Genomic DNA, 26,283 nt, shown 5'->3' with positions numbered 1-26,283 from the left:
ATTTGAATCAATGTCATTACAGTCCCTGTTGGTGTAATGGTCAGGCGTCCGAATATTTTTGTCCATATCATGTGTGTATATATATAACTGTTACAACACTTTTAGTTTGATGTCCCTGCCTTCTAACCCTTAGCAACCATGTACCCCTTAAGATTGGGAAAAAAAAAAAACATAATTTATGTACTTCCCCACCCCCCAGTCCTTATTGGGTTCCTTACTGCAGGGTGGCAGAGGGACACTGAACTATAAAACTGTACCAAAGCGGTGCATGCCAGAACATTAGCTAAGAGCACTACAATATCTCCTGGACTCAAAGCAGAGGTAGAACATTTTATAATGTTCAAGACCAGGCTTAACACGGTGCTAGATGCGCCCAAGAGTGTAGATTGTAGACAAAAGGTTCAGCCTAGATGGGCTGAGTGGCCTGTTCTCATCATTAAAGTTTAATGTAAGCAATGGGACATGGACCTCAAATTGGTGTTTTTCTTCTGTATACACAAGAAATTGAAATTCAGATAAAACAAATTCAGACACAAATTCAAAACAGTTCAGTACTTTTATTGCTAATTTTTTGCAAACAAAATGATTCCCCCTTAGGTGACTGTAAATATTGGGACAATGTAAGTGAATAAAGGAAATGAAAAAGTCAGTATATAGTTGCAAATCCCTTGCTTTCAAGAAGTGAATCAAGCCTCTATTCCTGTGGCATCACCAGACTTTTTGTTTCACTTTTGATGCTTGGCTTTAGGCTTTCAGGCTTTAACTGCATGCTTTATATATATTGGGGCGGCAGTGTAGCATAGTGGTTAAGGAGCAGGACTCGTAACCTAAAGGTTGCCGGTTCAATCCCCGCTGGGGCACTGCTGCTGTACCCTTGGGCAAGGTACTTAACCCACAATTGCCACAATATCCAGCTGTATAAATGGATAACATTGTATTGAACTGTAACCTATGTAAGTCGCTTTGGATAAAAGCGTCTGCTAAATGAATAAATGTAAATATCTAAATAACTTCACAATACTCTTGGGTTCACATGGAAGGGGCTCAGCTTCATAAGGCAACATTCATATAAACATCTTCAAGTTGGAGTTAGCTGTTGCCCCACCATGACAGGTGCTCTAATTGTCAAGAGAGGACATAGCCAGACTTACACTAGCTTGATCCTTTTGCACTTCCTTTTTTGTGTGTTAGTTCTAATTTGTTTCTTCACTTGTAGCATTGGCAACACTGTATATCTTAAGACTACTTAGGATGTCCTCACAGTAGCTGCTTAGAGAATTCTAGTGACAAAGAATTTTTGATAGACATACAAGTTAGGAATCACGAAATGGTAATATTTAATTATCTAATGATAAAGTAATGCAATTTATTTATAGGAACCACACTTGAAGAACTTCTCTCTGATTTGGGACTGAAAGACCACATTAAAACGAAGCTGACACTGAGTAAAGTGCTTGAGATAGGAGATAGAAGTGCATTGGATGAACCAGCTCAGTCCCTGAAGGCACTTCCAGGATGTGTTTTGAACAGACTGATGATGGCGAATGTAACTGCCAGAAGTACACAGTACACCCCTTCAGACGAAGAGGCATCACTCAATGGAAGAGAGTGTAACAGTCTGGTGAAGGATCTGGATAATGCCATTAATCCTCTAGACATCATGACAGCTCTGTTTCTCTGTTGTGATTCTTTCCTTCAACTGGAATTGTTTGTAAAAATGTCCATGTGCCAATTTGCTGTGCCCCTCCTGCTTCCAAACTGTGATACAGAGAAATGCACATTAATGCTGTGGGCCATGAGAGACATCATTAAGAAGATCCGGCCCAACATCATGGCTGGCTCGTCATTCATAGAGAACAGCATTGTTCTTGCTGATCTCCCTATGGTGTCTTTTGTCAGGCTGGGCAATGTTAGTGTGTCTAAATCACAGTTTTTGAACAAGCTGCTGAGCAATCCTCAGCAGTACCATGACACTTTTGTTCATCATGACATGGAATGTGGAGACAGACCCAGAAGGCTCTCAGATGGTTTGGTGGAAATCAGTTGGTACCTACCATCTGGAAAAAAAAACATAGACATCTTCACAGAGCCTTTGGCTGTGGCTAACCTCAGAGGGGATGTCAGGTCCTTTGAGACTCAGTACAGGTTTCTGTGTCAGACGTCAGCAGCAGTTTTTGTTTTCTTTGAAGATTTTGAACTCAGTCCCAAATACTTCACTGTCGGTGACATGAAAGCTCAGCTATTTGTAATAATTTCTCAGGGAGAAACATTGCAGCATGATTCTGATGCACTGCAAAAAATGGCGGCAAAATGTAAGATCCAATCTAGTAATTTAATTGTGAAGACCACACAGAATGACACAAATTTTGTGAAGAATGTGCGTACCACAGTGAGACATGTTATTGAGAAAAGCCCGCATAAAATGAGAGTGGAGGAGATGTCTGGTGTTGCCCATGAGTTAGGCATTCTGGTGGATGAAGATCATGATGAATGCCAGAGAGCCAAGCAGAAAGCTGATGAAATCACATGCAAGATAAAGGACACAGTGAGGTTCAAGGAGACTCAGCTACCTTTACAAGGGGAGATCTGGAAAGAACTCTCTCAGTTAGAGAAGGAGAAGTCCAGACTAAGGCAGGCGGGAGATCAGGAGATCGAACATTACAAAAGTTCACTTGAGAAAAAAGAAAGGGAACTGAGAGAAAAGCAGCGGGGTTTTAATATGACAGAAGCCATGTCAAGCTTCATTACTGGAATGTCAGTTTCAGGCATAGAGCGATCCTATTTCCTGAAGTGGATGAGAATTAATTTGGATAACCTGTCACGTAAGAGCCTCTCTGGTTTGCGGGAGAAATATAAAGAGTATTGTAAAACTTCTGGAGAAAAAAAAGAGATGATTGTGGATCTTGATGAACAAATTTCAAACAGCTCCTTAGGAACTGAACACTTCCTTCGTGAAATGGGACAGCTGTATGAATCTGCATGTTCCATCTCTGACAATAGCCCAGGAAGAAAACAAATACAGGATCTGCCTAAGTTTGGTGCACAGATGCTCCTGGATGGTTTCCCTCTAGAGCTTGTTGATGGAGATGCATCAAATATCCCAATAAAATGGATATCTGAAGTACTGTCTAATCTCCACAGCCTTGTAAACTCCAACACTAAGATTCGTGTGGTCACTGTGCTGGGGGTCCAGAGCACTGGGAAGTCCACCCTGCTCAATACCATGTTTGGGGTGCAGTTTGCTGTCAGCAGTGGCAGGTGCACAAGGGGTGCCTTCATGTTGCTCATCAGAGTCAAGGACAAATTTAGAGAGCAGCTTGGCTGTGATTTTCTCATGGTCATTGACACAGAAGGGTTAAAGTCCCCAGAACTGGCCCAGCTGGCTGACAGTTATGAGCATGATAATGAACTGGCCACTCTGGTGGTGGGACTGAGTGACATCACAATCATCAACATCGCCATGGAGAACTCCACAGATATGAAGGACATCCTGCAGATTGTGGTTCATGCCTTCCTGCGCATGAAGGAGGTGGGGAAGAAACCCTGCTGTCAGTTCGTGCATCAGAATGTGGCTGACGTCTCTGCCCGTGACAATAACCTGAGAGGAAGGAAAGTTCTGTTGGAGCAGCTAGATGAGATGACCCAAGCAGCAGCCAGAATGGAGAAGAGGGGTGACAGCAAGTTTACAGATGTCATGAATTATGACCCAGAGAAGAACACATGGTACATCCCTGGCCTTTGGCATGGCAATCCACCTATGGCAGCAGTCAGTACGGGTTACAGTGAGGCTGTGAATGAGCTCAAGAGCAGCGTGATTGAGGCATTAAAAGAGCTCAAAGAGACCAGACCTGCACACACATTTCCTGAGTTCCTGAAGTGGACAAGGAGCTTGTGGACGGCAGTGAAATGTGAGAACTTTATCTTCAGCTTTCAGAACAGTCTAGTGGCTGAGGCTTACACCAAGCTGTGCAAAGAATTCAACAGGTGGGATTGGACTTTCCGGAAACACATGTATAACTGGGTGATAGAGGCTGTGACTAAAGTGTCAAACTTTGACACAGAAACCCTGACAGCTCAGTATGGATCCAACATGGATGAACTATTGACAAGTCTGAAAAATGAGGGAACTGCTGAGCTAGACAAATCTGAGAAACAGATTTTAAAGAACACAACTGAATATTTCAAGAAAAAGGACGGCCACGTGTACCTAGTAGAGAAGTACAAGCAGGAGTTCATGAACAGTGCTAAGAACCTGAGGAGAGAGATGCAAAATACAGTGGTAATGAAACTTGAGTCAGCAGTGGACAATAAAAAGGGGATGGCCAGTGTAGAGAGCATCAAGAAAAGATACAAAACCATCATGGAGCAGCAAGTGCTCCAGTTACTTGATTATCACAGGACAGAAGAGACTCAGATGTCAGATAAACAGTTGGAGATGGAATTTGAAAAGATGTGGAAGAAGACCATGGAGTCCCTATCTGTAAGTGGACTGCAGAGACAAAATGTTGTTAAAGAAATTCGCAGTCTACTAGAATCCAACCTGAAGACAAAAGCAGGCACAGTCCACGAAAGGCTGTCCAAAGTCACTCATTTGGAAGAATGTGGGAAAGAGCCCTTTATCATTAGTCATGTAGATAGAAATTATCTTGTGAGGCTTTTTAACAATTACATCAATCATGCACAGACAAAGAAAATGCAAGAAATGTCTGACAGCATCATTAATAAAAGCAGGAAATTAATTGCTAACAAGCTGGAAACAAGAACAGACTTCCAAAAAATATACATGTTGGAGCTGCTAGGAATGATAGATGAGCACCTGGAGAACCACAGGCATCTGCAACTCTCTGATGACTTTGAGGCCTCTCTGAAGATTCACATCTGTGGGCATGCAGCCAGGGAATTCCAGCAGATGCACAATGTTTTTATCAGTGACAATGACCCCCAAAAGTGCCTGGAGAAATTCAAAAATCAGTTCTGCAACGACTTCATGGATCTCTTCCATAAAAGAGAGCAATGTCAAAGGAAGGCACAGGAGTTCACTAGTAAATGTCTGAAACCAGCAGTCAGAGAATATATCACTAATGCCTTGGGAGTAGATCTAATGGATGAACTTATAAAAGGGACAAAATCCATTAATTTCAGCACTCGATCTTTCTACCAGTTCTCCATTCTGAAGGAGCTCCTTATTGAGGAGAATTTTGAAATGTTTGTTAGATACATCAGTAAATATGAAGACTTTGTTAAGGAATGGATATTTAATGAAATACTAGAGCACTTCTCTAGAGAAAGCAGCATTGCACAATTGGAGGCCAGATACCTAAAGCAGATCATTAGGAAGATTAAAGCAGCAGTTGACAGTGCCCAGAGGAAAGCAGGCAGTGGCAACTTGGATATCTGCATGTTCATCAGGGACATCTGCAATAATTTGAGTGAGTTGCTAGTCATTCCAAGAGATGCACTGGATGCAGTTACACTCCTAATCAAAGCCAAGTCCAAGCAGTTTCCTGATTGGCTGCTGTCCTCCATTGATGAAATGGAACAGTCCCTGAGTGCAGAGTATCACAGCAATAAGGATGTAAAAAAAAGGCTGGACACACTACCCTTCAAACCCCAGGATGAGCTCTTCAGGAGGGTGTTTGGCTGTGGGAAGCAGTGTCCATTTTGCATGGCTCCTTGTGAGGCTGGCGGGGAGGGTCACCTAGAGCACTTCACCTCGATTCACCGTCCTGAAGGGCTCGGAAGTTACAGATGGGAAATCTCTGAGATACTGAGCACAGACATATGCTCCTCTTGCGTTGCCAGTGAAGGAGTATTCTGCAGCAGTGAAACAAAGGGAGAATATCATTCATATAAGGACTATCAGAAATTTTACCCTGACTGGCGCATCCAGCCTGACACCAGCATCCAGGCAACAGCCTACTGGAAGTACGTCTTTGCCAAGTTCAACACACAGTTTGCAATGGAGTATAAAGCAGAGCCTGCTGACCTGCCACCGGACTGGAAATCTATAACCAAAGAAAAAGCGATGGAGAGTTTGGAGGAGAGATTCATGATGAAAACACAGAATCAATAGATGGCAGATGATGCTTTTAGTGGAAAATAATCTATTCAGTAGTCCAAGAGAGGAAAAGCAGACCTAAAATCAGACCTAAAATCACCCCCTAAAGTGTCCATATGGGAGGTGGGTGTCTTGGGTGTCTTTTCCCTAAATATGGTCAAGTCTCATTACCAAGATTCTGACCTGATGCTTAAATCAATTTTCTCCCCACAACAGACATTAACATCAAAAGATGCAATAAAACATGTGCTACAGTGGCAATAATATGTAACATCAACATTGTTTGTAATTATACACGCCCCTTTGAAGGGAGTAAAAATTATCATTATTTTTTAAACTATTTTAATAAGCTAATCACTTATATTTAATTTAGTAATATAATTTTACAGAAATATTGTTATGAAACATTGAATGAAATCAAGTGCAATCAGCTAATCAAGTGTTTTGAATAATAGCTTCACTGTTTTAAACAAAAATAATCATTTTCATTTTTAATAATAAACATAATGGTTTAATATGTATACTTCACTACTTCATTACTCAGTATTTGACTACTCGATTATTAGTACTTGATTAATGGTAGTTGTTCATTTTAAATTGGAAAAAAAAAATTAAATCTGGAAAAAAAGAGAAAAAGATCTTTACTGTATCCTGTAATAGTGAAGCACAACAGAACAGGCAGAAAGCCAATATATCCAGTGTATGTATGAGGAAAATGAAGGAGCAAAATTCTGGGAAAATGTCTTAAGCTATAGTTAATGTTATGTTATTTTATTGCTTTCAATAGTAAATCATTACTTCTTTTTTATGGTTTGTATGTGTATATATGTTTTGATTTGATTCACAAAATCAATTACTATATTTTGATTTTGAAGAATTCCTATATATGTTTATACTAAGTTTCTCTAAAAAATGCATATGTGATTAGACAAATTGTGTAGTTTTTCATGCTTCATTTCTTGCTTACCATATATATATATTTTTATCAGCATTAACACTTTATCATTACCTCCTGAGCCTTTTATTCTGAATAAAAGCAGTTCTCACCATACAAAAATCCCTAATTTGCTCATAAAATTGACACTTCTTGCAACAAGTTTCATGCAACAGCCATGTGTTTCACTGGATGAGCAGGTATTCCATTTATAATAATCATTTTTTTTAAATGTTAACTCACTACAATAGGTCTTTCATTCAGATTGTCTGAGTATATACAGTTAATTCATATTCAGCTACTGACAGGTGGATGGAACAAATATTCTGTTGACTCAAAAGAGAGGTATTCTGCTCATTGAGTTTTAAAGGTTTGTAAAGGTAGTCAAGTGGTAAAATAAAATGTCACCCTAAACTGTTTTAAGACTAGGTTAAGAAACACACTATTTTGTTTTATTTGAATTTTAGTTAGCTGGCTAGTCCAGATTTTGCAATGATTTGTAGTGAAGGACCTGGGGAATTATTGCAAACAAATGTAGCTAACAGAATGTTGAGTTTAACATACCTATGTGCCTCACAGACAATTGCAAAAGCACACTGAAAGATTACTGAGAAATATTTGTGTGAAATATTCAATGAGCCTTACAAGGTTAGAGAGACAGGAGACTGTACCTCACTTATTCTAGGCAGAGATACAGCCCTATAGTCTGTGACAAACACAGCAAGGCTGCTGCCTAGGCAACAAGGGAGTGGATGAGGAGACCTGGATACATGTACATGTAACTACCAGAATAAAGAAAAACACCAACATAAAGTGTCTTAATAGGGCATTGGGCCACCATGAGCCACCAGAACAGCTTCAGCACGCTTGGGCATGGATTCTGAAAGTGTCTGGAACTCTTTGGGAGGGATATGACATCATTCTTCCACAAAAAGAATGGTCTTTTGTTGATCGTGGTAGAAGATGCAGTCTCAGGTGCTGCTCCATAATCTACAACTGTTCCATTGGGGTGAGATCTGATGACTGAGTCAGCCATATCATATGATTTATAACGTTTTCATGCTCATCAAACCACTCAGTGCTGCACAGAGCTACTCAAAGTCACTGAGATTTTGTCTTCTAGCCATGGTAGCTAAAATAATGGGCAGCGGGGTTATACATGACCCTCTGTGTGATGTTAATTGGAAGTTAATTAATTTGGGAGTTACCTGTAGATGCCCAGTTTTCATTGATCCAGACAGGGAAAAACTAGGATATAAATTCTGAAATATACTCCAATACCCTAATATTCATATGCAAGCATGTATTCAATTGATATGGAATTTATTCACTCCTATGTTGTACTGCCCATTGAATGTATTCTTCGTCACCTATTGGTTTAGTCTTTCTCTCTCCCTTCCTGAATGTATTATAAAGGGGCCTCTCCTGCTGAGCTGGTACTGAGAGGTCAGAATCAGAATCAGACTTTATTGGCTAAGTATGCTTTTACACATACAAGGAATTTGAGTATGGTTCCAATGTCTCTCCTAGTGCATTCATACAATGTCCAGATGACAACAACAAATACCATCCAACAGCAGTGATGCAACAAACAACAGTAGTGCAGGACACATACATGGAATGGAGTAAGGATGGAATGAGTGAGGTATATAAAAATGAATACGAACAGATACTGTACAATAGGTTAACAGCTACTGCACAATAAGTTAAAGTGTACATGAGTGCAGGCTGTGGGTCTGTACAACAATTAGTTATAGACAATTATTGCACTGTGTTATATACAACTATTGCACAATCAGCTTGAGATATGGTGTACCTGAGTGCACGCTATGGATATGCTCAACTATAGCTGTGCAATTATTGCAATGTGAGCACACAGAACAGAGATGTGGTTGGAACGTCACTAATTTAACAGTTTAAGAGTGTGATGGCACGTGGGAAGAAGTTATTCTGGTGTCGGCTTGTTTTGGTGGGTAGTGATCTGAAGCACCTGCCAGAGGGAAGGAGTTTGAATATGCGATGGCCAGCATGTGAGGGGTCAGCAATGATATCACCCATTTCCTGGCTCTGATATTGAAAATATCTTGGAGTGTGGGTAGGTTATCTCTGATTAACTTTTTCTGCTGTCATGATGGTGCGATGTAGTCTGTTGATGTCTTGTTTGGTGGTAGAGCTGAACCAGACCGTTATAGAGGTGGTGATGAAAGACTCGATGATTGCAGTGGCAGGGGTGGCAGTGTAGCATAGTGGTTAAGGAGCAGGACTTGTAATCGAAAGGTTGCCGGTTCGATCCCCGCTGATCCACTGCTGCTGTACCCTTGGGCAAGGTACTTAACCCACAATTGCCTCAGTAAATATCCAGCTGTATAAATGGATGACATTGTAAAGAACTGTAACCTATGTAAGTCGCTTTGGATAAAAGCGTCTGCTAAATGAATAAATGTAAATGTAAATTGCAGTGTAGACCCTGACCAGCAATTCCTGTGGCAGGTTGAATTTTTTTAGCTGGCGCAGGAAGTATATCCTCTGCTGGAGACAGTGTTGGTCTCCCGCTTTAGGTCTTTGGAGATTATAGTTCCTAGAAATCTCCACAGCTTAGACAGCGCTGCCTAGAATGGTAAGGGGTCAGGGATGTGGAATTCCTCCTGAAGTCCACCGTCATCTCCACTGTCTTGAGAGTGTTCAGCTCTAAATTATTGTGGCTGCACCAGAGGGCCAGGTGTTCAACCTCCCATCTGTATGCAGACTCATCACCATCTCAGATGAGACCGATGACTGTTGTGTCATCCACAAACTTAAAGAGTTTGACTGAGAGGTCCCTGGAGGTGCAGTCATTAGTGCAAAGGGAGAAGAGCAGAGGGGACAGCACGCAACCCTGCAGGGCACTAGTGCTAATTGTCCAGGTAGTGGATGTGAATTTCCCCAGCCTCACGTGCTGCTTCCTGTCTGTGAGGAAGTTGGAAATCCACAAGGTGAGGGCAGACACAGTGAGTTGGGAAAGTCTGGAGTGGAGTACTGATGTGATGGTGTTGAACGCTGAGCTGAAGTCCACGAACAAGAATCTTGCATAAGTCCCTGGGCAGTCAAGGTGTTGGAGAATGTGGTGTATGTTGACTGCATCATCTATGGACCTGTTGGCCCAGTCAGCAAATGGTAGGGGGACCAGCAGGGGTCTGTGATCTCTTTCAAGTGGGCCAGCACCAACCTCTCACAAAGACGTGAATGCTACAGGCCTGTGGTCGTTAAGTCTTGTGATACAGGGTTTTTTAGGAACTGGTATAATTGTGGAGGGTTTGAAGCAGGAGGGAACTTCACATAGCTCCAATGACCTGTTGAAGAGCTTTGTGAAGACAGGAGCTAGTAGGTCAGGAGGGTGAAACTCCATCTGGGCCTGATGCTTTCCTGACCTTTTGTTTCTGAAAGAGTCTACACACGTCCTTTTCACAGAGTGTAAGTGTAGCCTGGGGAGGCAGAGGGGGTGGGGGTATTGATGTAAGGATAGGGTGAGAATTGGTACACGTTGGGGCTGGTGGGGGCATAATTGTTGGTGCCAGGTGTGAATTGGAGTCGGTGAAGTGTGTGGCCATTGTCTCTACGAACCAACAGTAGAACACGTTTAGTTCTTCAGCCAGCTGATGATTCTCCATGATGTGGGGGGATGATGTCCTGCAGGCCTTTTCACACTGACACTGGGTCATTAGCTTGAAAAACCTGTTTCCAGCTTTTCAGAATAGACTCTTTTGGCCGTCCTGATTTCCTTTGTCAGTGTGTTCCTTGCCTGGTTATACAGGGTCCTGTCCCCACTCCTGTAGGCCTCCTTCTGGGACCAACAAAACTGTTTGAATTGGGTGGTGAACCAAGGTTTGATGTTGTTGTATCTGATTTGAGTCCTTTTGGAATGCAAATGTCCTCACAGAAACTGATGTACAATGTCACAGTGGCGGTAAACTCATGCAAACCAGTGGCTGTCAGTTCAAAGACACTTCAATCAGTGCACTCAGAGCAGGCCTGTAAAGTGTTCTTGGCCTCGCTGGTCCATTTTTTGCCTTGTTCACTACAGGTTTAGTAGATTTTAGTTTAGGGATAAGATGAACCAGGCAGTGAGCAGAGAGTCCCAGAGCTGTGTGTGGGACAGAGCGACAGGCATCCTTGAATATTGTGTAACAGTGCTCCAGTGTGGTGCTGTCCCTGGTGGGACACTTAATGTGTTGTCTATATTTTGGCAGTTCTTGGTTGAGGTTTGTTGAAATCCCCCAACAAACAAGAACAGAGTCTGGGTGTTTTTGCTCCACACTGATTATCTGGTCAGCTAATCGCCCTTGTGCCTCACTCAGGCAGGCTTGTGGTGGAATGTAAACACCGACTAGTATTACGGCGGCAAACAGCATGACTTATTTAACACTGTGACATCGGTACACCAACCTTCATTAACATACAGGCAGATTCCGCCACCTCTCGATTCTCCCAACAGCTCCATCAATACAAATTGATATATATAATATTTACAAACAACACAAACTTATCTTTTAAAAGACAATAATATATGTTCATTTGGAGATGACAGGCTGATGTACTGTTACTTTTTCACAATAGGAAACACTGTAGAACAGCGGTCCCCAACCACCCGGCCGCGGAATGGTACCAGGCCACGGCACATTCTGTCAGTACTCCACCTCCCTAGCTGTGGCGTTTTTGTTTTTTTTTCTCTCTCCATGTGCTTTTGTTTGTTTCTTGTGTTCCAGCCCTGCCCCGCTCTCCGCCCTGTCTCCGCCCTCCTGATCAGTTCCACCTGCCTGCCCGCACCCCTGTTTACAGTCCCCTCATCAGCCCAGCCCTATTTCTACCCTGTTTGTTTCTGTCTTGTTTGCTAGTTCGTCTCAGTGTGTTTTTGCCTGTTTCATCCCCACCGTTTTCTCTCTATGTGATAGTTCCCGAATTTGACCCTGCCTGCGCCTCGACTTTGTTTTTTGCCTGCCGCTTTGTCCTGTTGCCCGATCACCTGCCTACCTGGTTCCTGACCCTGCCTGTTCCTGTTTTCTGCCCCTGATTCCGCCCTCGGACTGCCTTCCTGGTATCGACCCTGCCCGTTTTGATTTCGCTTGTGCCTTGCGTTTCAATAAACCCGCCTGGAACCTGAAGCTCCCGTGGCATGCGACTGAGTCCTTGTCTGAGTTGTTACAACTCATTTAAATTACTCTCTTGTTAGAGCTCTTGTTAAATTTTTTTAATCGGTAAAATAAAATAATGATTATATACAATTATACGTGCGAGTTCATCACTTACTACAGTCTGCTTGAGCTGTGTTGCCAACTTTGTACTAGCTAGCTAGCTGACATGAATAAAAAAAAAAACAAACGTCATTAAAATCAAGGATGAAAATCCTGAGATAGCCACAAAAGTACTGAAAACGTTGCTTCCATTTCCAACATCCTATCTCTGCGAAGTGGGGTTTTCTGCAATGACGGCAACAAAAACAAAATTTACGGAGTAGACTGGACATAAGGAACACACTTCGGGTTGCAATGTTTTTAATATGTGGTTTCCCGGACCGATGGCCGGTCCGGGAAAATATTGTCTATATGAAACCGGTCCGTGGTGCAAAAAAGGTTGGGGACCGCTGCTGTAGAACAGCGTTTCCCAAACCTCTCCTGGGGGATCCCTTGTCCTGCATGTGTTAGATCTCTCCCTGTTCCAACACAGCTGATTAAAATGATCAGTTTGTTTATTAAGCAGCTTCAGGAGTTCATAACGAATTGATCATTTGAATCAGCTGTGTTGGAGCACGGAGAGATCTAAAACATGCAGAACAAGGAGTCCTCCAGGAGAGTTTTGGGAAATGCTGCTGTAAAAGACGCCCATACAACAGGCTCGCTCGATCTAATCAGATTAAATACCAGACAAGCCTTAACCAATAAATGTGTGGCATATAGGTATAAGAAATGCCACAGGTGTCTTTATTTTTTATTTCGGAGTTGAGGAGAGAGCATAGAGACAGCAACAATGAGCAGAAGAGAGAAAACTGGTGGGAAAGCCAGGGCTAAGGCTCACTCATCCAGGTCAGGACTCCAGTTCAAGGTCGGTCATGTTCAAAGACTGCTGTACAAAGGAATCTACACCGAGCACGTTGGTGCTGATGCCCTGGTCTACTTGGCCATTGTGCTCGAGTACCTTACAGCTGAGATCCTTGAGCTGGCTGGAAATGCTTCTCGGGACAATAAGAAGACCCGTATCATTTTCTGTCACCTGCAGCTTGCACTGGGTAAGGACGAGGAGCTGAACAGAACTCCAGTGCTTGTGTCTTAAAGTGCGAACCTGCCCTGTGTTGTAGTGTACTGGGGTTATGGTTAAACCAGTAAGCATATGATTTCTCATCTACATCTGAATTGATGAGTCCAACCTCCACATCAGTGGCTAGTTCCCCACATGAGTAGCACGTGAATACAAATGTGGGGTCCTTCAATATCACTACGATGTTACCTGGCGTCCTTTGTGATTGTATTGTCAGGATTGTCCACTGAGCCTCTTGTTATGTTTTTGGTCATTATTTACCACTACTGTAGCAGCAGGGTTATTATGCAGCTGAACTGATTTACTAGCTCCTGAACATTGCAAGGAGGAGCATTGCGCAATTCAAGCTTTGAACCCGAAAAAGGGCTTTCCACTTTAGAAAAGGCTGTGAGAAGATTGGGAGAGAAGGTGGGACTAGGGATATGTTTGACTTTTAGGCGACAGAGACGATAAAGAAATGACCCGACAGCTACAGACAATGAAGTAAGGAGCGGGCCAATGAGGTCTCTGTATAAGCCTTTGGCTGCTATGTCTAATAATGATGCACCCCCTTACTATTATTCTGTCAAGGACGAGCTGTGTTGTCTCAATGGCTAGCATTAAGCAGACTGCCTGTAAATCTACCAGTAGCAAGGTCCCCAGGAAGCAGCTCGCATGTGCCTGCAACAGGCAGTGGGAAGAAGCCTCACTGCTACAGGCCTGTCACAGTGGCCCTGAGAGAAATCCGCCGCTACCAGAAGTCCACCAAGCTTCTGATTCACAGACTGCCCTTCTAGTGCCTGGTGAGAGAAATTGCCCAGGACTTCAAGACTGACCTGTATTTCCAGAGCAGAGACCATCATGCCCAAGGACATCCAGCTGGCCTGCCGCACCTGAGGAGAGCATGTATGAAACGGTCTTTATAAAACACTCAAAGGCTCTTTTAAGAGCCACTCCACTATTTTCCAGAACAGCAAATCTCCCCATATTCTCCTTCACACGTTCTCATCTGATGGCGACTATACTGAGAATCGTGTAGAAGATGACCACTTTGAGCTGTGCTTGTGTTTATAAACAGACCGGAGCTCTTTGTTCTCCAGCCCAAGACATATTTTCGTCAAGTGTATAAAAATATTAGTCACAATATGTTCTAGGAAATCAGCATGATGTGAGCGTTCATTTTCTTCACTTTGTTTATTTAGTGGCTACCGAATGGGTACCAGTATTCTTGTTCCAAAGCATAAATGCTGTCATTGCATAGTTTTATACTGACATCTAGTGGCAATTGTGAGTGATGTCACTCAATCAAGTTCAAGCGTACAGCTCACGTTGTTCCCTTGGGATATCAACCTAGCCACTTCAACGCAATGACTCAGCCAGGTGTTTCTTTCGTTATTTAAACTTTTTTTCAAATATAGTCCAAATACCATTTCTAAAAGGAGGTATGTGGAAATTATTTGAGTCTGTTCCCGGCAGCAAGCTAATCATAGCCTGTAGCATGACAATAGTAATTAATGTTCCATAGTTGATTGTGACATATTGTGACATATATATTGGTTTGCCATTTGTCCCCTCTATCTATCTTCTATCTATCCTTGCTGCTTGATTAAATCAGGTGTACTTAGCTAATCAAAAGTGCCACTGATGAGTTCACTCAGGTAGGTAGAGCAAGGATAGATAGATGATATGCAGGACAGTGGGTCTCCAGGAGTAGGACTGAGAAACACTGCCCTAATTGGCAACAATAAATAATGCCTTACCATCGTTTGGAAAATGAAGGCCAGCCAGTGTCATCCTCCGTTCTTGCAGGTCTGGCTGCTTCAGGTGTAGCTGCTTTGCATGTGCAGGAAACAGCGAGGATACCAGAATTTCCATTTCAGCAAAAAGGATTGGTATTTGTGTAATTTAATCAAACAAGGCAAAGTAAACTGATTATACTAAAGCTAATCACTGTTGCTACTATTCCTATATAACTGAACTTTGAGAGCTTGATTTTATTAGTGTAAATACTAGCCTCTAGTGAAATGTGAAATGGGACAAATATAGCAGTAAAGGCACAATAATTGCACCTTTAAACGTAGGATGCTGTAGTTTCCTCTAGGAATGTCACATTAAAGATGCATTCTTAAATATATTATATACTGTTTACTGCCTGTGTGTTTTTCTTTTCAGGTGCATTCAGAGAAATCATCAACAGAAAATGTATTGGTATGTTTTAAGGTTTTAGTTCCCTAGTTGTTGTAACACAATCACTTCCTCAGAGCACCACCACATTCATGAATATGAAATTTAATAAAGTATCTGAAAATTTCAGACATGCAGACACAAGGTCCTAAGTAGGAGCGCTCAATAGCTAATAGAATGGATGTGTTCCTGTTCCTTCATTTCTGTTACAAGAACAATACTATTTCTGTCCCTTGGAAATACCCATCTGATAATTTCAAGTGTGACCGTATTTAAACTGTAAAGAGTCAATGACTTACAATAGAAATGTTTTATAATGAGAAGACACAGAGCCACATAAGAGCACCTGACACCCTGGCCATCACTGGCATCCAAATCAGAACACAGACCTCAAACTAAAATGTATTTATGCTTGTGAGATACATACACAATGCCTAGACTCTGACTGATTTTCAAACTAAATTAAAAACTGTACATTTTTATTGTAATCTGTAAAACAGAGCCCTTTCAAGTTGTTTAATTATGGATATTTAGCAGGTATTTAAGGCCCCCACCTGTTAAGAGTTGCCAACAGATGGCTGCATTGGGGGGCTCATATTTTTCAGGAGCTGAAAGGTATCTTGCTAAAATTTGACAAGGAGATATTGGTCAGACAAAGAGGGTGTTTTATTTATCAGCAGCCTCATCAGAGATGTTGTCATTCCATTTCATGGAAGACCTTTAGCACTTTCTGATGTGCAAAGTTCTAATTTTAACTTTGCATTTCTTGGTAGAAGGAAAAATAATAGTAATAGTGTTGAAAGTAATAGCCATGATTTGATAACATTACAGCCAATCCTCAACACAGAAACAACTGAAACAATAATAACAATAATAGCCTTGAAATCCCCTTGTAGCTTCCAAAGATTAATTGATTTCTCCCCTACAGAATTTTTGTGGTGCCCTCTCCACAGGTAAAAATGAGGACCTCCAATTGCATCCTGTCAGGATGTTACCAACTCAGTGACACCCCCAAAAACCATGTCTGATGGCTTTTCTGCAAACATTTATGTTGCATTTCAGGATTTGTAGGACCATTTGCAGTGCATGAAGGTGTGTGTATGTTTGCACCTTCTCACAAGTGTTTCCCCGTAAGCTTGCTTTGAACAGCTTTTTTACCTGGCCAGAATATTGTTCCCCAGAATGGAATAAATACTCTTTTAATGTTTAATGTTCATGCCATATCAGATGGGAGTACTGCTGGCAGCACAAGGAGAACACACAAGATGAAGGATGCCCTCTTTTAAAAATGGACCCCCTCAATTTAGTATCTCACCTCCTTTCATTAGAATATGAGTTTGAAAATGAATGTGTCATACTTACACAACATAGCTGCATACAATTTAAAAAAAAGTTAAAAGGAAATTGAATTTAGCCATGTTTGACAGAAAAGCTAAGTAGCTCTAGAATGAAAAAGAAATGCAGTAGAAATAATGTTTCTTCTGTTCCTCTGTGACGGAGTGCCGTCACTACGGTTGAGTTTGCACTCTGACTGCCATACCAACGAGTCTGGCTCTTTGGCGTCGCGGTCAAAGTCGCATGGTTGGTACCCTTTCGACCCGGGTTTGAGGCTGGGTGGGGTGACTGCTCTTGCCCTTCGCTACAAATGGTGTCAGCAGTGGGATGGCTTGCTGCAAGGCCATCGGAAGTGTGCCCAGTGTGTGAGCCGTATGAGGGACCCCAGGTTCGGTTGACCCCGGTGTGTGAGGGACCCCAGAGAGGGGTGAAGCATGGTGTGAGGGACCCCAGAGATGGGTGAAGCACCAGCGAGTGGGGCACCCTGGGATGGGAGAAGTACAGCAGGAGAATGCATGAAGGACGCCCTGATGCGTGAAGCGCATGGGCGCGCTTCCCGAACGGGAGGGCAGTGTGATGGAGTGCCGTCACTACGGTTGAGTATGCACTCTGACTGCCATACCAACGAGCCTGGCTCTTTGGCGTCGCGGTCAAATTCGCATGGTTGGTACCCTGTAGACCCACGTTTGAGGCTGGGTGGGGTGACTGCTCTCGCCCTTCGCTACATTCTCATTCAGTAAAGAGTTCCTGTCTGTTACACAAAACTGTTGTGTTGCTAAATCTGAGACTCTCCCCACAAAAGAAACACAAGTCAGGCATGACATTCATCCTATCTGATGAGCTGTCATCACTGCATCACCAACTGTCAGTGGAAGCTCTGTGTGACATACAAGAAACAGAAGCAAATGGATTGGCTGAACGAGGTCAAGAGCTCCAGGGCTCCCTCTGTTAATCATCATGCTACAGCAAAAATGCAGACTCATTTACTGAAGCATTGTTCATTTTTCATATCCAAATTTTAAATGGACTTCATTCTCATATTGATCATGCTTCAAAGGCCTGAAAATTATAACAGACAGGGTGGTGGGAATAAAATCAAAGATGATAAATCCTTTCCCTCTCAAAAGGCATGTTGCTCAACTGCCCCCTGGTGGTAAGTTTTCTCACCTCCTCATAAACTGGTGCTAGCACTCTAGATATGGTTTCTGTCCTCTGTGATTCACTGTCTGCTGTTACTTTGTGGAGTTTATCTGTAATATGGGAATACACAGCATGTATCATTATTAATGTGGGGGTCCTGTCTGGAGAAATACTAACACTAACACTGGATCCACTGCGCCCCACTTGCTGTCACAGGTTGACTAGTCAAGAACTCAATGACAATGAGGACTGCTTTGATATCAGAATTTTAAAAGGAACAATAACATAATAAATATTATCCACTAATTTTTTTTTTCAATTCCAGAAATTTACCTTTCCCTCTGAGTTTTCTGTCAACAGTGTATTTAACTTTTTTGCATCGCTTATTTTGCATTGCCTATGTTACAATTATTAACACACTTATCAACTTCCTCTATGTAGCAGCAGGTGTCCGATTATCAATCTGTGAAGGACTCCACTTCCCACAACTCCTTGTTCAGACTTTCATTATAACTCTCCCCTGTCAAATCAGGAACTCACCATCGTAACTCCCCTGATTTTCAGGATATTCCTGCCTCTGTTTTCACGGCAACCACAATAAAACCCACAGATACCACAGCCTAAAAAGGAAAGGGGCTCTCCCCATCCCCACACTGCACTTTGTAATTGAGTCAGCTGCCTCCCTAACCCTTCCCCTCCTCTGCTCTCACATGACCGAGTTTATAAATGCGTCATCCAGCTCCAACTGTCCTAATTACGAAAGAGGCACAGGTGCACTTCGTTCCAGCTCACATCCTGGCTCCCACAGACATGTCAACTCCCAGCGCCTGGGCAGTTTCTTTGCTGCTGAATTCATGCTGTATGTTATGAGGGGCAGTTATACAGGGGTAACTATGCAGGTACTGTATGATATAGCATTCTGCAGGGTGGGATAGATATACAGGGGTAACTTTGCAAGTACTGTATGGTATAGCATTCTGCAGGGCGGGGGTAGATAGCCTGGGGATGTGCTATGAGGGGCAGTTGTACAGGGGTAACTATAGAGCGCAGGTACTATATGGTATAGCGTTCTGGAAGGTGGGGTAGATATCCTGGGGATAGGAACATGTGTATTTGCATGTTTTAACACAGAGGTCTGTCCTGCTCTCAATGGTTTTCTGTGTATAGTTTAAGTGTATGTGTTTGCATGTTTGAACATATATTCGTACATATCTCTTCTGCTTGCAGTGTCCGGATCCAAGCTGAAATCCTGCAGTATCCTGCCTACATGAGAACACAGCCACTAATACAGTCAAAAACGATCACTTTTAATGGAGCACTGATCATCATTTGACATCTGCACATTTAATCTGCTCTAAATTACCGAGCAAACTGGTGTAGAACCTATGTGGTTGGAGACACCTTGTGTGTCTTGCGATCAAAAGTTGGGCCAGTGGCTCATTCAATCTAGTTTGGGCCAATGGAAATAATGATGTAGATTTCCAGTGTTAATAGATAGCTGCAGTAATCCAATTAAAACATTTGCATATTGTTTTTTGTTTTGTGTGTCAGTGGGAGACAAGCCCAGGCTCCTCCCTGGGAGAGAGTCAATCACACAGCATCAGAGACAGGAAACCTTTTATGTCGAGGCTCAGGCAGGGACTCAGGCGCGGACCACGGGAGCTTCGGGTTCCAAGCGTCTTTAACGGAATCGTCAGGCAGATCGCTAATCAGAAAACAAGCAGGGTCGAAAACCGGGAGGCAGTCCGTGGACAGAGCGAGGATCGGGAAATCGGAGCAGGCAAGGTCGGGGAACGGGACAGGCAGGCAATCAGGCGAACGAGGCAAGGAGGCAGGCAAAAACAAGGTCAGGGTACGAGCAGGGTCGAAAAACGGGAAACAGGCAGACAGAAGCATAAAGCAAACGCCGGGGACGAAACAGGAGAAAAACACTGTGACGAACTAGCAACAGGACAGGGGAAAGCAGGGAACATATAGGGCAAGGCTGACGAGGGGATGGAAAGCAGGGGTGCAGGCAGTCAGGCGGGCGGAGACCGGGCGGGGAGCGGGGCAGGAAAAACACAAGGAAAACAAAAGCACGACAGCTAAGGAGGCGGAGCACTGACATTTTAGCTGTCCTGGAGCCAGCTGGCAGGAGGGCCCTACAGGATGTGGCAGCAGCAGAGAGGTGCCTCTCCACTTGCAGAGTTGGATAAACAGCTTTATGTGGCCATAGAATCAGTACGGAATCATTCACAATCATTGCTGCAGGGAACAAATAGCTAATCAGTGAGCAAAGATCAGTTTGCACAAAGCAGAGGCCCCTTATCAGCAGGCATGTTCATCCGAGTTTAATCAAGTTCTGAAGTAACAGGCCAAACAATCATCAGCACCTTAATGGGCTCCTCACAGGCTCATCTATGACAAAAAGGAAATGTGTTATAGCAAAGGATGAATTCATAGTCACGGAGAAGCACATCTGTGACACTAGGACCAAACTCAGACGGCAATTTAAGGTGCAACTGTCATCTACCTTCATGGCTAGAGATTAGGTATCCAGGTAAATATGCGGAACTATGTGGTGGATTGAGATACTCACAGCAGATGCTCCTGTTCATAGCCTGTAAGTCCAGCAGAGCCATGTGTCATAGTTTTGTCCAGAACTACACCTGCAGGGCCACCCTGCTCGGCAGGCAGCAGATCTAAACCCCACCCATACCATTATATTACATTATTGGTATTTAGCAAACGCCCTTATCCAGAGAACTTACATCAGTTACTGGTTTTTACAATGTTATCCATTTGTACAGATGGATATTTACTGAGGCAATTGTGGGCTAAGTACCTTGCCCATGGGTACAACAGCAGTGCCCCTGTAAAGAGTAATTTATGCACTTTCACTGCAGCGTAACATCACGCTCCGCGGCTCTGAAAAGTGGCTGGGGGGAAGGCGAGGGGAACTTATATGTAATATACACAAAGACCACTGGCTTCAGAGCATTTTGAAAGATGGCTGTGAGAGTGTAAATCACCAACAGGGAATACATCAAAACAACAATGAACAATGAAACACAGCAGAATAAGTGAAAAAGGGGTTAACCTGCACAGGTGACAAAGGCAATTTCATCCCTGGCCTCACATTTATTCTGTCTACAGGGTCATTACCATGGTTTGGAGTCTTGCCGGTGACATTTGACCATACCCACTGTGTATCCCCTTGGGCTGACTGAAAGGAGGTAAGGTGTAAGTAACAGAGGAGCTGTACAAAATGTCAACTTGGAAGCAAGATGTTGAGGAATTAACCTGTAAAAATACTTGTGCCTCAGTGCATGGGTGTATATACATATATTCTTATTTAATAATGTTTTCTTATATGAAGTTCTTTGACATATGCATGAATTCACTTGTTTTGAATTGGTCTTATGCATGAAGGCACTTTCAATTCGTCTTCAGTTTGACCCAGTAGAGTCCTTTGATAGCATAGCTTTTCATTCATAGTTTCAGCACTTGTACCCTGTGGACAGCAGCATGAACGAGTGAACTCCAGTTGTTCAGAATTATTTCTGCATATTGTAAGAACAAGAACCTTGGCAATATGTTGGAAAGCTCCTCGCTGGATAAATATACAGACATACAATCAAAGCATTTTAGGTAAGTAAACACTTTTTCCACTATATAGATACTATACATGCTGGTGCTCCAGTGTGACAGGCACTACATTTGTTGACCACAAATGTTGTTTATGTGATAGGAAGTACCCATTGTGGAAAATTGGATACTGAAGACACAAAGAATACCTTGGCTACCCTTAACCCTAACCCTAACTGTAGTTGTAATCCTAACCCTAGCCCTAACCCTAACCCTAAACCCAACTCTAACCCTAACCCCTAACCCTTAACCCTAATCCTAACCATAATCCTTGGCCTAACAGAAACCTTAACTCTAACACTTACTCTAATCCTAGCTTTAACCATGACCCTAACCCTAAGCCTGACCCTGTCTTGAACCCTAGTTCTAGCCCTCACCACAACCCTAATCCTAACCCTAGTTGTAGCCTGAGTAGATATAATCATATCTACTGACATATCTCATAGTCTCACTGAAGGCACCATGGCTGCACTAGGGCGTTTGGGAGATGGAGCTAATGGCATCTTGCTTACTGTGTCTCAGATCCTGTAGAACTGAACTGTAGAGTAGAACACTGGGCTACAATCCAACAGAACCTCGGTCTTAACCTTGCTCATGCATTTCTGTGTTCCAACAACAGCAAATAATTAGACCAGGGGAGAGGCATAATTGTGTTTGTCTTAGTGTCCACACAGGGGCCCCATTCATTACAGTTTGCAGAGATTTTAATACTAAATTTGAATTTATGATTGGACAGAGAAATGTGTGTATACATGAATAAAGTTTGGCAGGGGGCTGCAGTGTAGCACAGTGGTAAAGAGGACTCGTAACAGAAAAGTTGCTGGTTCAATTCCCCGCTGGGGCACTGCTGTTGTACCCTTGGGCGAGGTGTTTAACCCAGAATTACCCAGCTGTATAACATATAAAGTTGTATATATATAAAAAAATTGCAACCTATGTAAGTTGCTTTTGATAAGATCATCTGCTAATGTAATATAATGTAATGTAATAACTGTGTGGGAATACATGGATATGCCACCCAGTGAATGCCTTCAGTTTGAAGCAGTGTTATCTGTTGAATCAGAAGAAGGATGTATGGAGCTATGGAACAGATGGTCCATGGACAGTCTGATGGTTCACAAGGAGAGACCTTCAGGTTTAGTCCAGACACCTCATTTACAAACTACATGCACAGATTTCATTGTAAAATTGTAAATTGCGCATATGCAGAAATCCACCAAAGGTCTAGTTTATAAACCTTGAATTTTACGTGAGAATGCGTGTACCTCTATGCAAGCTCCACATGCACAAACTAACCCTTTCATCTGAACAGCTGTATTGCATGTGTGAAGCAAGTTTTCCAGTATTTGAAGGACTTCATTGTAGCAGCATGATGTCAGTGTTAATGAACACTGAAGCTGTGTCACTTGGAGTTTTTAAAAGCAATAGCAATGTGGGAAATACATGGGCAAATTCAATAGAAATCCATACTGCGGGTAGTGATGACTCAGAAGTTAATCTGGCTATGAAATCACAGCTGCGGATATAACATTCATATTAATAATTGATACAATTCAAATAAAATATTAACAGTGTCAGGGTTTCAGTGGCTGCTTCCCACAACGACCAGCAGGCGTTCTTGTAAGAGCCTGTCTGTTTTTTGCCTGCTGCTTCCCCAGCCTTCCACCAGATGTCCTGTCTTTCTATTTGTGCATTGTTTCATTTAGTTCATTTGTTTCACCTGTGTTTAGTTAGCTTGGTCATGTGTTTTGTGTGCTATATAATCCCTGCTTGTTCACTGGTTCATCACTCAGTCCTGAACTGCCATGTTGTGTGTATGTTCTCAGGCACTACGTCTGGTTTTCTTGAGCCTTTACTAAAACTTAATTTGTTTTTCTATTACTCATCAGTGTTGGTGTGTGGCCTCTGATTTGGATTCTTCTTGCTCCGCATAACGTACATATATTTGAAATGTTCCGCAGTGAAACAATAGGCCTATATTATTATTTTGTAATATAGTTTTCATTGCATTGTAGTTCAAATACAGTATCTGTAAGCAAAAGACATAAAATGTTCTGCAATTACACAACAATGTGTCTTATATCAATGTGTTGCTATTTCTACCAATATCAAATTATTTTCACAGGTGTAATGGGTAGACTAAATAATGGTGTGAATATGTATATATGTGTATTCCAGTCCCATAGCCACACTAGCACTTTATTATGTGGCTAAAAGTGCTTTACACCAGTGGTTTTCAAACTTTTTTCAGGCGGCCCACATTTTTGAAATGACAAACCAAGAAACAATTTTGCTTTATCAATACGTGTAGTAGGCCTGTTATTATCAGCAATAAGTTGTTATCGGGACAGGTTTCTTGATAAGAACAGTATAAATATCACCAGTATTGTCAGAAAAAAATGGCAATGTAATTTTACTCTACAGAATAGATCTACACTGTAGAGACACAGTGTGGTTTGGCAACTCAATTTAAATCTCCTAACATCCACCCATGGGTCCTACCTATGACTTTGAAAACCAATGCCGTACACCATGAGTGTGTAGTTAGAATTCATGTAGACTTCTATAGATCACAGATTGGTGTTATTGTGTAGATATGTTTTATGTTTCGAGGCAACACCAACAAGGTGCTAGAAAATGTGCACATTGTTTTTAATTTGTTTTAACATTGTTCTTTTTAATTGCCACATTGACGACGTAGCCACCATGTAGGTCGCATTGAAGATGTTTGTGCTTTATAAAGCCCTTTAGGATTTATAATAGAAAAATGCTACTGTGCGATTTATGCGATTAAGCGAACTAAGCGCCACCAGAGGGCCCCCACGAGCTTGAAATGTCCCACAAGAGAGCTTGAAGTGTTTTTTTTATTTATTTTTATTGTGATATATTATATTATGACAATGGTAATCATACAAAAACGCAATATTATGTTAACGGGCTGGCTAGCTAGTACTACTGGTTTAATCAATTCCCGCTGCCTCTGGCAGAACTGGTGTCACTTTCATGCACAGGCGCACTGTAACGGACGGTAACTGCATTTTGATGGAAGCACCCCCGTAGCCAGCTATGAGGTCGCCTTCACATATCTGTTGAACTGATCACTACCTGTGGGACAGCAGCGATTCCAAATGACATTGTATCATTTTGTATCAGATAAACGTTATCGAGCTAGCTAGTTAGCTAATGTAATCTAATGTTAGCTAGGTAGACTGTTATCAAACGCTAAATATAATACTGCATTGTATGGTTTACGAATTGACAAAATGATTCAGGAAGAGCCTGCCTAAAAGTTGTGTTAGAGAGTGGTAGCAGGCAGCGCGTAGCTCTGTTGACAAGCAAAAGTGAGGCAACTGTCACACGTCTCTGAAACTGCTAGCTAGCTTGTAACGTTAACCAAACTATAACAACCTCATCAGTAATCACAAGCGCAGCACTAGCCGGCACTCTGCTTCTTGTCAATGTAATTTCATTTTACGGCACTGGCTAGCCTCATAATTCGACAGCTTTAACGTTAACAAAATTAACGTTACCTGTGGACCAACAGTGTTACTATATGTTGCTGTATCAACTAACTTACAGTACTCAAGGTTAGCTAGCTAAGATTGGCAAACTAACGTCGGTCACCTCGGGCCGCTGTCTTTTTAACCCATTCATGTCCATAACAGAAACACCTTTGCTCACAAGAAGGGACTAGCCAACTGATTTTACAGGAATGATTCAAAATGCCTTAAAAGTGAGTTTATGGTAATACAGAAGAGATGTTTGTTTAGCCTACATTTTGGTACACAATAGCCTAATAGAATGATAAATTTTCCTGGGAAAAAAAAGTTTAAAAAAAGTACAAATGTACAACTATAATAACTAAAATAAACCTGCTCTACTTATGCTTCTGGATTTCAGTTAAAATTCTGCCTTGGCTACGGCCCATCATGCAAGCACAGTCAGTCAGACTAACATTAGGTTACAGTCCGTGCAAATGATTCAAGCATTGACAATAGTCAATAGTATTGGCGGTGCCCGGGAGGTGGGGGGCCCCCAAATCAAATTCTGCTTAGGACCCCATAAAGGCTTGGGCCAGCCCTGCATCCAGGACCTGCTTGGCCAAGTGGGGCTCCTCAAGTGACTCTGGAGCTTACCTAGGGAGAACAGCAGGGGTTGCTGGATTAAATGAGCCTGGGATTTATGACAAGAGTGAACTGCACATCACTTTGAACTGTGCAGTCTCACCTCCTCCACTGACAGGAGCAGTGGTTACTGGTTTGTCATCCCTACTGGCACTTGAGTCCCTGAGTCTGGTAATGTTTGCTGGCCCATGGAACATTGAATTCTGGACTGTGGACTGTGGTGGCCTGGAGTCTGTAGATGCCCAGTCTGTAGATGCCCAGCCCATTCTATATGGTGGTGGTCTGTCTGGATTAGTGTTGAATAATCCACAGCCAGCTGGAGACTTCAGTCAGCATCAGGCTTTATTACATGATATCATGGAGAGAAATACAGAGTGCTGTAGTTCTCCAAAAGTTAAACAAGTTCAGCACTTGTAACTCTTGAAAAAATAGGAAGGTTAAAATGGCTGGATACACTCATCGTACAGGCAGTTAATGCTTGGCAGTATATCAGGGATTTCATTATAGAAAAAACAGTGGAAAAGTACAGAAAGTTAGTAGGAATGTGCTTGCTTGAAATAAATTCAAGAACGCGGTGCATGTTGTGAATAAGAGCAGGTTTCCAGTACTGGACA

The 26,283-nt window shown here is 42.4% G+C and overlaps 2 protein-coding genes across 2 annotated transcripts; both read left to right on the top strand.

The window, feature by feature from the left end:
• Positions 1–1,106: 1,106 nt before the first annotated feature.
• On the top strand, positions 1,107–6,073 carry LOC118771746 (up-regulator of cell proliferation-like). The gene is made up of 2 exons (XM_036519752.1): positions 1,107–1,113; positions 1,377–6,073. Exons 1-2 carry the CDS (start codon positions 1,107–1,109, stop codon positions 6,071–6,073), a joined length of 4,704 nt encoding a protein of 1,567 aa, XP_036375645.1.
• Positions 6,074–12,992: 6,919 nt separating this feature from the next.
• LOC118771745 (histone H2A-beta, sperm-like) lies at positions 12,993–14,056 on the top strand. The gene is made up of 2 exons (XM_036519751.1): positions 12,993–13,251; positions 13,950–14,056. The coding sequence occupies exons 1-2, from the start codon at positions 12,993–12,995 to the stop codon at positions 14,054–14,056; spliced, it is 366 nt and encodes a 121-aa protein (XP_036375644.1).
• Positions 14,057–26,283: the final 12,227 nt, after the last annotated feature.

This window comes from Megalops cyprinoides, chromosome 25, assembly GCF_013368585.1.
Source record: "Megalops cyprinoides isolate fMegCyp1 chromosome 25, fMegCyp1.pri, whole genome shotgun sequence".
Classification (NCBI taxonomy): domain Eukaryota; kingdom Metazoa; phylum Chordata; class Actinopteri; order Elopiformes; family Megalopidae; genus Megalops; species Megalops cyprinoides.
Note: the sequence above shows the minus strand (reverse complement) of the source record. Positions and strands in the feature narration are given on the sequence as shown.